The following is an 11,215-nucleotide window of genomic DNA, read 5'->3' as shown; positions in this document are numbered from 1 at the left end:
GTGGGCTACAGTCACCCCAGCGGAGGAGACCGCGTGGCGACCAACTGGGTCCAAGTCACCTCCCTTCCCGGTGGGTCCACCTGGGTGCCTCTGTGCGGCAGAGGGCGCAGTAGAGCCAGCGCCGGACCCCACCCCCAGGGTAGCACGCCGCGCCCCGTGACGTATTTCCGCGTCATCTGCCGCCGAGGCGTGTTCCCATTGGCTGCCGGCGAGGCAAAAGGGGCGGAGCCGAGTGGGAGTGTGGAAAATGCAGCTGCCCGGGGGGGGGGGCGGGGGGCAAGGCTTCCCCCTTCCCTATCCCTCCCCACCCCTCCCCCGCCCTCCAGGCCCTCTGGGACTACTGCGCCGAGTCGCTTGGAACGCGGCAGTGGCGGCGGCGCACTTTCCCGGGCTGTGGCTGGAGCAGCGCTGTGGTGCGCGCGCGGCGGGGCCCCTCGAGCTCTGGGGACCGGTGGACTGAGGGAGAGCGGGAGGGAATCCCGGGGCTGCGGTGCTGCGCCGGCGGGGAAGCCCTTCGGTCCCCTGTGAGCCGAGCAAGTGGGGCAGGGGTCTCCTGAGACCGCCACTGGCCACTCGGCCCTGACGGGACCGCGCAGAGCGCGTCCCCTGAAGGCAACCCCCGGGCCCGCGGCCCTGACTTGGCCCCGCGCGGCGGGCGCGGGGCAGCTCAGAGGGAGGAAGCAAGAGGGGCCGCCCTCCCCTCGGAGTTGCGAGCGCCTTCCCCGGGTCCAAAATGCCCAAGAAGAAGCCGACGCCCATCCAGCTGAACCCGGCCCCCGACGGCTCCGCGGTTAACGGGACCAGCTCGGCGGAGTAAGTCTGGGGGGAGGCGAGCACCGGGGCCGGGCTGGGGAGGCCGGGGCCCGGGCTCAGGAGCCGAGTCGGGTGTGCGCGGCGCGCGGGGCTCCGCTCGGGTCGTCACGTACGTCTTGGGCTGCCAGGCGCGAGGAACTCCCGGCCGCAGAGGTATCGGTGACTAAGCACTGATTGTGCGCCTGACTCAAGACCAGTCAGTGGACCCAACGAATCGCGATGCCCCCATCCCCACCCTTTTCCCGACCCTTTCTCCCATCCCTGATCTCTGGTCATTTTCCTTCTCCCTAAAAAGTAAAAACCGGTTCATCGCTCGCCCCTACCCAGCTCTTTCCCCCCAGATCCTCTGCATTTCTGGCCTGTAACCGGGAGAAGGGAGCAGATGTCTTGGAAAAATTAAGATCGCATCTAAGTCTTTGTGACCAACTCGGTATAGTGTGTGGAGTTGGGACCTGTGAGCAGTCCTCACCTTCGTACCTGACACCTGTGGGCTGGGAGTGCCTAGTTGCGGCCGCTGCCTGGCCAGCGGGGGCGTGTGAACACCGACATCACAGTGGATTTTCGCTTGTCGACTTTGGGGGCTCTCATTCCTTGGCCTTCCTGGAAACTCTCTTGTCTCGAAGGGAGCGGTTTTTCTTTTCTTCATCTGACTTTTTCATTCATTCATTCATTAAACAAATCTCATCAGTGTCTCTCCTGGCTGTTCCTTACTTGACCATAAGCCCTAACTTCCGACCTGAGACATGACACCATGGTCTTGGAAATCACGCACAAGGTGCTCCATCTCTGCAGCTTACAGTGTTGCTCACAAACCAGTACTTTGTTTCGTTAAACAATGATGCGGCTGTTTCATGTATGTTTCTGAGTTCCCCACAACTCTTGAGTCCTGGGTAAGGGACAAGACTGCCTGAGGGAGAAAGACCCGTCGAGCTGGAGAAATAACCAGAAAAGATTTAGTTCTTAATCTCTTATCTGCACACTGGAGACTTTAGGAAGCCAGCTGATGAAATGAATAGATTAGGCTTGGATCTTCTGCCCTTTGGTGATTTCTGTAACCTTCCTTTGACTCTCTCAATTTTAATCGCCTGGGGACCTGTTGGCTTGGTGGCTCTGTCCATCCCTGTAATGATCACAAGGCCAGTGGTGGACAGACCTGTGATGTGAGCTCAACCACATTCCTCAGACAAACTCCTTTCTTTTTTTTTTTTTAAATTAACTAATTAATTTTTGGCTGCATTGGGTCTTCGTTGCTGCGCAGGGGCTTTCTCTAGTTGCGGTGAGCGGGGGCTGCTCTTTGTTGCCGTGTGGGGGCTTCTCTTCATTGCAGAGCACGGGCTCGGCGCTCTGGCTTAGTTGCTCCGCGGCACGTGGGATCTTCCCAGACCAGGGCTCGAACCCTTGTCCCCTGCATTGGCAGACGGATTCTTAACCACTGGGAAGTCCCCAAACTCCTTTCAATACTGTAGTGTCTGTTTTGCATGATATTAACTTGTACAGGTTAGTGGATTACTTTGCAAAGATTGGTTCAGTTTTAGTGTGCAGAATTTTATCCCCTTAAAATAGTATGAAAGCCCCCCAGGGCAGGGAAGGACAGGACAAATTTTGAATGTTGTGGCCTGATCATCCTGCTCCCGTTTGATTTGGAGGAGGGTACTGAGTGGAAGTACCTTCTGTTGTTAATTGTGACACCACTGCTGTGTTCTTGCAAAGGGGAGGAGTTTCATTATAAGAAAACAATACAGGGAAGAAAAGAAGAAATTCTCCTGGAGTTGGTGGCAGATATGCTTGAGTGGGACTGGGAGATTCTAAACAGTGGTTAAGAGGTGGGATTCTGGAGTCAGGCTAAGTTTGTGGTTTTGTGACCTGGGACAAATCTCTCTCGGGCTTAGGTTTAGCTTTTTTCATCTGTGAAAATGGGTCTAATGATAGAACCTATTTAGAGTAGTTGTGAAGATTAAATGAGCTAATAGTAGGAAACCTTCCATGAATGTTAGCTGCTGGTACCTTTGTTACTGGGTAGAGAAGCCTCAAGGAAGCTAGAACGTAGTTTCCAGTCGTGGCGGTGGATATGTGTGTTAAGGGTGTGTTAAGGTGCCTTAGCTTCTGGATAAACGACTCTCCCTTGCTCAGTTTTCTGTGCCATGTGCACCTACCTCCATGACTCATTGCTGTGTTACAATAGGAGGCATCTTTGTGTAGGCTGCTTGAGACAAACAGGGACTGTTCCCCTACAGTTCCTGCCACTAATGGGGGGAAAGCTGTATACATCTACATTCTTTTTTTTTTTTTTTGCGTTACGCGGGCCTCTCACTGTTGTGGCCTTTCCCGTTGCGGAGCACAGGCTCCGGACGCGCAGGCTCAGCGGCCATGGCTCACGGGCCCAGCCGCTACGCAGCATGTGGGATCTTCCCGGACCGGGGCATGAACCCGTGTCCCCTGCATCGGCAGGCGGACTCTCAACCACTGCACCACCAGGGAAGCCCACATCTACATCTTTCACCTTTTTCAAGCAAAGCTGATGTACTCATGATTTCTGTGATTAGACTAGGGCACAGTTTTGAACATTATCATACAGTGTAAACGAAAGAAAAAAAATCCATTGACATTAAAGAACTCTTGGTCCTAAATTGGCAAGGTTGCTTCTCTGTGGCTTTCTGGCACCTTGAGACTGATCTCTAACATAGCACTTACCCCTTTCAGACAGAGCTGGGTTATGTGGGACCTGATGTCTATGCAAGTTCTGGGGGTCCTTGAAGAAAAAGAATGCAAAAATATTTCTTCTGCAAGTCTGTAAAAATATATGAGCATATTGCAAGGGTGCCAAGTTAGAATGAAATAAATTGGAAATAAGATCATATCATTTCCCTGTTTAAAATGTTTTCATGGTTTCATTGCCATTAGAATAAAATTCAAACTCCTTATATTGGGCTATGAGCCTGCTGCTATCCCCCTCCTGCCTGCCCCCCACTCCATCTCTTTAACCACATTTCCTGCTGCTCCTTTCCTACATTACCCTGGTCCTCTTTCACTTCCTCCACGGGATGGTCCATATTCCCTCCAGACCCTTGCACATGCTGTTCCCTTTGCCTGGAATGAATCATCCCTTCCTGTTCCCAAGCTAGGAAGGAAGCAATCTTCACCTCTCTGCATAAATGTCATTTCCTCAGAGTTGTTCACAGACCACCTAATCTAAAGTACGTCTCTCTTTCTCATGTCACCTGATTTTTTAATGACATTTCTTCACTGTCCATAATCTTTTTTAGGGTATTTTAAATATTTCTCTCTTCTGTACACCATAAACTATAAGCATAGGACTGCCCTTTTTGGATTCACTCTTCTGTAAGTAGTACCTAGAATAGTACTGACACATAATAAGTGCACAAATGTTTGTGGAGTGAATCAGTGAGTGAATGAAAGTTCTAATATTTGCACGTGTTTAACAAACCTTTTAATACCTTTTCATTTTTTTCTCTTATTTTCCCCTTTACTCTCATTCCCCCTTCCCCATTTACCTTTTTTTTCACAGGCACCATCTCACCCACTCTAGGTTATTTTATATATGGTCTTATAATTCCACCTGTTTGTTGGCTGTATGTGTGCCTTTGGGAGGTATTCAATAGATAGTATTGTTTCGTGTGCTTAGAGTGCTGAATGATACTGTACTATTATTCAGCCTCAAAAGAGAAGGGAATCCTGCCATTTGTGACACCATGGATGGACCTGAAGGACAGTATGCTAAATGAAATAAGCCAGACACAGAAAGAAAAATACTGCATGATCTCAGTTTATATGTGGAACCTAAAAAAGTGGAAGACATAGAAGCAGAGAGTAGATAGGTGGCTAACCAGGGGTGGGGAGGTGGGGGAAACGGGGAGATGTTCGTCAGAGGATACAAAGTTGCAGTTAATAGGAAGCATAAGTTTAGAGATCTAATGCTTAGCATGATTACTACAGTTAATAATACTGTATTGAATACTGGACATTCGCTGAGAGAGTAGATGTCAGGTGCCCTTGTCACGCACACACAAAATAGTAACTTTGTGAGGAGGTGTGTATGTTAATTGGCGTGTCTGAAATCATCATTTCACTGTGTGGATGTTGAATCATCGTGTTGTGCAGCTTAATTATATTCAATTTTTATTAGAAATCCTCTTGTGCTATAAATCTACATCAGTTGGGATAGACTAGAAAATCTCAGTAGTTTGACATGCTTGCAGGTCAGTGGGAGGCTCTGTTGATTGGATTCCATCAGGGACTCAGGCTGACGGACACCCCATGCCTGAAATATGCTTAATGAAAAGAATCTTGTGAACCACATTCTGGCTTTTAAAGTTTCTGCCCAGGAGTGACACATGTCGCTTTTGCTCCCATTTTTGTAAAGCAAGTCACATGGCCACGTTGACCTTCAAAGGGGGCAGGCGCCTTCTTGGAAGGAGGATAATCAACAATATTTGAACAGAAGCAATGACCACCCTAAACTTTTATTTCAGTTTCTTTTGTTTTAACCAAACACCATGTTTCTGCACACTCTGTTCATGCTGTTATACGTGTATCTAGTTCATCATTTCTCTTGGTTGCAGAGCAGTCAGTCTTGTGCATGTACCACATTTTACTTATTATTCCTCTAGAGAAGACAATTGTGTTGTTTCCAACCCCTTGCTGCCTCAAACAGTGCAGCCATCGCCATCCTTGGACGCGACTCCTTTTCGACTCTTGTAAGAGTTCCCTGTGGAATGTACTCAGAAGTGGGATTGCTGAGTCTTAGGGTACCTTGCCTCTCCTTCCATGATAAGGCACATACTTAATCTCTTTGTGTTTTAAAGGAACGCTTTTAATCTCCACAAGGAGAAGTGTGAGCCCTGAGTAGAATTCGTGGTGGCAACGCAGGGTACTTCCCGAGTCCTCACTTTTCCTTTGACCTTAGGCAAGTCCTTTGTACTTTCTCTCTTTTAGTTTCCTTATCTGTAGAGTGAGGATGAGAATGGTCTACCAAATCTTTGCCTTAGTGGCCTACAAGGCCCTGCCTGATCAGGTTCTTCGTTTTCCTCCACTGTCCCCTTCACTTATGTGCTCCAGCCATGCTGTTCTCTGTGCTGTTCCACAGTCGGTTGGGCACATTCCTATCTCAGAGCTTTTGCTATTCCCTCTGCCTAGAATTCTCTTCTGCCAAATAGCCACATGACTTGCTCCCTCACTTCCTTCAGACCTCTGCTCAAATGTCTCTTCACAGAGACCATCCCTGATCACTCTAATTATAGCACTCTCTGTCATGCTCTACTCCTTTATCTTGCCCTATTTTTCTTCATAACACTTATCACTAATTAATGTTGCATTGTCCATAAGTATTTATCTGCACCTCACCCCGCCCGCACTAAAATGTATGCTTCATGAAGGTGAGGGCTTGATTTGTTCCTTGCTCAGTGAGTAGATCAGTATCTGGCCCCATAGAAGGTACTCAGTAGATATCTGTTGATTAAATGATTGAACCATTCCCACCTTGAAGGAGTATCATGAAGATTGAACAAGATAACACATACAGAAGTGCTTTGAAGGCCATATGGTGCTGAATAAACAAGAAGGTGCATTGCTTGGCCTTGGCGGCATCCACAGCTTTTGGATTTGGGGCTGAAACCCTCAGACTTAATTATTGCATTCAGAGCATCGTTCATAGCATCAGCAGTTTCTGCCACGTTTGTAGGGACACACAGCTGTTAGTGTGAAGGTCCTTAAGGAAGGGGACAGAAACATTGAGACAGGTGGTTGTGCTTTTGGGGGATCTCTTATGGCCTTACCTGGGATGTACACCGTGATAACTAGAAGCTTTTGAAGTGGTTTTAACTGATTTTGTAGTTCTGAACTTGGATGCTTCTACTGGTTTGTTGCTGCAATAACTAATACTGGCACAGTCTTTTGAGAACAACTTCAGGTGAAAAGTAGGGCCAGCTGAAGCCCGTGTCCTTGGGAAGAATGTCTCTGCTGTTGTTGTAGCAGATACAGAAATGGCAAAAAGGTTCATAAAAATGACTTAGCCCAGAGCAAGGAGATGTGTGGGGTGCTTGTTTGAACATAAACACATAAACAACATTTTACTTTCACTTACTTATGCATCTTTGAAAGAAAGGCAGAGAATACTTCAGTTAGAGCTACCCATCCAGCTCAGTTTTTCTCTGCCTGATCCCTTTATTGTCCTCCCATTGCCCCAGCACACTGCTTCTTACCTCTGTCCGGTCTTGCTCACATGGTTTCCTTTGTCTGGAATGCCCTCCTCCACTTTCCTGTGTGATTTTATTTTTGGCTTGTATTTGCCACCACACTTTCAGTGAGGGGAGGGACCTTGACTATCTTGTATACTGATATTTCCCCGGCGTCTCGCCCAGTGCCTGGAATGAATGAATGCTGCCCATCTTTCAAGACCTAGCATAGAGTTCATCTCCCATGTAGCCTTTTCTGAGTAACTCCATGCTATTCTAGGACCTGAGTTCGAGACTCAGTTATGCCCCTTCTTAATTGTTGACCATTGGCATGTCATTTAACTTCACTGAGCCTTGGTTTTCCTCATTAGTAAAGGAAGGATGATAATATAACACACCTGTGAGGGAAGGCGGGCAGGTACGCATCATCCAAAATAATGTGTATGAAAGCACTTTATGGTTGTTGGAATGCTATCCAAGTGGGAAGTGTAGTTAGTGGTGCCCGCTTTGGTTTCTTCCTTCTCAGCTGACTATTACCTTTTGTTCTTAATACCAAATTGCAAATGTTGATAAATCATGTTGATTTAGATGTTTTATATGCTGCCTGTTATTTAAAGTTTAACCCAAACCTGCATCTAATCAAGCCTTGAGATCTAACTTCCTGTTTACAGCAAATACAGGGATGGAGAAACAAATTAAATGATACCAGGAGGAAACAAGCATGCAAATTCAGGATGTGCAACATTCTCTAAGACAACTGACCCAGTCTCTTTAAAAAGTCAATGTCATGGGGGAAAAGTAGGGGAGTGGTGCTGTCAGAGAATTAAGAGACTAAGGAGACATGTCAACCAAATGTAACGAATGAACCTTGGTTGGGTACTGAATCAAAAAATGTGATAGCTGTAAAATGAATTCTTGGGACAATTAGGGAAATTTGAGTAGAGAATTAGGGCTAATTTTTTAGATGTAATAATGATATGATTATGTAGGAGAATGTTGTTTTTCATAGTTGATATGTGAAACTTACTTTGAAATGGTTCAGGGAAAAAATACACATACCCACATGGTAGATAAAGCAAACAGGGCAAAATTGTTCACAGTCAGTTTAGTTGGTTAGTGTGTGAGTTTCACTGTTCTATTCTTTCCATATTTCTGTATTTGAAAAAATTCATAATAAATTTTTTAAGAGTACCCAAGGATTAAAGTTCATCCTAAGCCTTATGCCCCTTTTAATTTTAACTCACGTTTTCTCTCTCCCCTTTTGTATTCTGGCCTATATTGTGTAACAAACATCACTTTAAATGCAATATCATTTTGAAGTCTTATGCTTTCTTATTCTCTAAATGTTCCTTATGTGTCTTTTTTCATTAATTTGATTATATGGGACCATACCTTTTTGAACCCCTGGGTCTACATCAATACACTCTTAATATAGTAAATCATTATTGGTAGATTGGAAAAAAACAAAATAATGTTTAAACAAAACAAACCACCACCAACAAAAAACCCTTCCTTGCGAGCTTCCCTCAGTCTGAATTGGTAGTTATTTCTACCACATCCATAGGAAGTACAGGTCAAGCAATGGTGAATCTTTCTGACATGTTGAGAAAACCTGGAGAACCCACAGACTGGGAAGAAGATGAGGTGAGCCTGAGAAGAAAGCTTAGCGTCCCAGTTTTGTTTCTTTTATTCCCTTCCAGAAGTTGCCAGTTTTGAAAAAATCATCTTGGTCTCTTTTGGCCACTTGATTGTGTTTTTTCTTCATGTCCTGTTCTTTGCCTGAAAGCCCATGAGAGCTGTTTGAAGGCTCACATACCTGTTTGCTAAGTTAACACCTCCCAGAATGAATTGCGTTTTTGTTTTTAAAAGAGGTGTTTTCTGAATCCTGGTGCAGGGCCTACTGCTAAAAATGCTGATCTCTGCCTCTCATTTCTTGGTGAAGCTCCCAGGGGTATCCTGCTTTGAGTCAGATTAAGAAGAGGTTACATGGGGGTTGAAGAAAAATCGGACAAAGGTAGAGTGATTTCTTTTCCCCCCAACTCCTTTTTGCATATTTGCCTGCTCAAGTACAACTTCAAAAGAAAATTGAATGTATCAGCACCTTTTTAAAGAAAGAACCTCCGACATTAAATTTTCCAGTTTAACTTTTGGTTATTCCGTTATAGGCATATATAGATAGCTGTGATCAGTTGATGGGTCTCTCCTCCCCCCCATTTCTACACATAGACATAATTCTAATGCTTGTCATTTATTTTTGGCTAAAGAATAGGATTTGGCTCCACAAATGACACTTTGTTGATTATTTAGGTGGCTTTCAAAATTTTATTATTTATTGTTACTCTTATGAATGTTTCAAACCCATTTGTTTTGTTCTTTGAGATTAATTCATACACAGAATCAGAGGCAATGAACCATGTTATGGCTTTTGTTACATATTAACTGAATATGTTCCATAAAGAGACAGAACCAATTTACAATGTATGTTTGAACTGGTCCCTCAAGCTTCAGGAAGTTGGCTTTTTTTTTTTGAAGTTTAATGATTTTTTTTTTTTTTTTAGAGGGGGAGGATATATTACAAGCAAATGATCCTCACTTCAGTCCCTTCTTTTTTTTCTAAATTTATTTATTTATTTTTGGCTGTGTTGGGTCTTCGTTGCTGTGCGCGGGCTTTCTCTGGTTGTCGTGAGTGGGGGCTACTCTTTGTTGCGGTGCGCGGGCTTCCCATTGTGGCTTCTTTTGTTGCGGAGCACAGGCTCTAGGCACGCGGGCTTCAGTAGTTGTGGCATGTGGGCTCAGTTGTTGTGGCTCGTGGGCTCCAGAGCTCAGGCTCAGTAGTTGTGACTCACGGGCTTAGTTGCTCCGTGGCATGTGGGATCTTCCTGGGCCAGGGCTTGAACCCGTGTGCCCTGCATTGGCAGGCATATTCTTAACCACTGCGCCACCAGGGAAGCCTTAGTGATTTTTTTTTGATAGTTTAATAGGACTCCTCCTCAGTCTGCTTTACGTTAATTGTTTGCCAGTCTGTATTTTTGAAATGGGATTATTTTCTCTATTTCATCGATTCAGTCTAAACTAATATTTAATGAATGCATACCAAATGTAATTTGCTATGCTGGATGCTGTAGGTGGTAAGATTGTCTTTGCCTCCAAGGATCTTAAAATCTCATATGGGAGGGGAGGGAGAGGTTGCAAAGACACAAGAAGAAGGAAACAGATGGCTGAAGAGTAAGAAAAGTGCCCCAGGAGAAGAGGTACAAAGAAAGTACTGTCAGATCATTGAGAGGAGGAAGAACACACATCCAGTGGGGAAGATTAGGAGAGCCTTCACAGAGGAGATGACATTTGAGCTGGGTCTTGAAGGATGGCTAGGATTTCCATGGGAATGGGGGAGGGGGGGCATGGCAGGAAGAGAGCTCAGGATGAGCAACTTCACACAAGTGGGAAAGCTTAGGATGTGTGGAGGAGCCGGCAAGTAGTTTAGTGTGCTGGGTGCATTGCTGCAGGTAGCAGGAGATGAAGCTGGAGAGGTAGGTGGGATGGTTTTGTGGTATCAGCTGAACATTTTGAAAAGTTTCACGCAAACTTTTCTTCTCCTCTGACCCTTCTTTAATAGATACGTCTATATAGCTTTGATGTGCTTTGTATTTTATTTATTTTTTGTTAGTTCATGTCTTTTATTAGCCAGTACAGTTACTTGTCTTCTGGTTTGTTGAAGCAATAGATCAGTGTGCTTTGTATTTTAAAGTTTTATAAATTATGTGGCTACTACATTGTCCCACTGCAATGTTTTCCTTTTATATTGTATTACTTAGGAAAAAATATTTTTTTATTTTGCAAAGCATGCCTTTTGTATGGTGTAGGCTACTTTTCTTTAGTATTAAGACATCTATCATCATGTCATAACTAATAGGAGTATGGGGCTTCATTTTCTTCTAGACTTTTCTGCCCCTTATATGGTCCCATCTAGGATTAATTAATGTTCTTGGTGTGAGGTATGGGTCTATGTTAATTTTTCTACATAGTGAGTTCTAATATCTTCATGGAGTTTATTAAATAGGATTTTTATCTGTTATATTTTCAGGTTTACTTTTATTTGGTCTTTATGGTATTTTTATCTCTTTCTAAAATTTCTTTTTAACTCTTATTTAGTTTTGATAGTCTTTTTTTTTTTCCCTTTTCTTTTTTTTTTTTTTTTTTTTTTTTTTCGGGGC

The 11,215-nt window shown here is 44.7% G+C and overlaps 1 protein-coding gene across 1 annotated transcript in view; it reads left to right on the top strand.

Moving 5' to 3' along the window:
- The first annotated feature begins 306 nt into the window (after nucleotides 1-306).
- MAP2K1 (mitogen-activated protein kinase kinase 1) overlaps nucleotides 307-11,215 on the top strand; it is an 81,080-nt gene continuing 70,171 nt past the window's right edge. The window contains exon 1 of the mRNA XM_024735162.1: nucleotides 307-813. Within this exon, the coding sequence (XP_024590930.1) occupies nucleotides 734-813 (80 nt within the window). The 5' untranslated portion in view covers nucleotides 307-733. The remainder of the gene's footprint in view (nucleotides 814-11,215) is intronic.

This window comes from Neophocaena asiaeorientalis, unplaced genomic scaffold (genome assembly GCF_003031525.2).
Source record: "Neophocaena asiaeorientalis asiaeorientalis breed wild unplaced genomic scaffold, Neophocaena_asiaeorientalis_V1.1 scaffold264, whole genome shotgun sequence".
Lineage (NCBI taxonomy): Eukaryota > Metazoa > Chordata > Mammalia > Artiodactyla > Phocoenidae > Neophocaena > Neophocaena asiaeorientalis.
The sequence above is the reverse complement of the archived record's forward strand: the minus strand, read 5'-3'. Positions and strand labels throughout refer to the sequence as shown.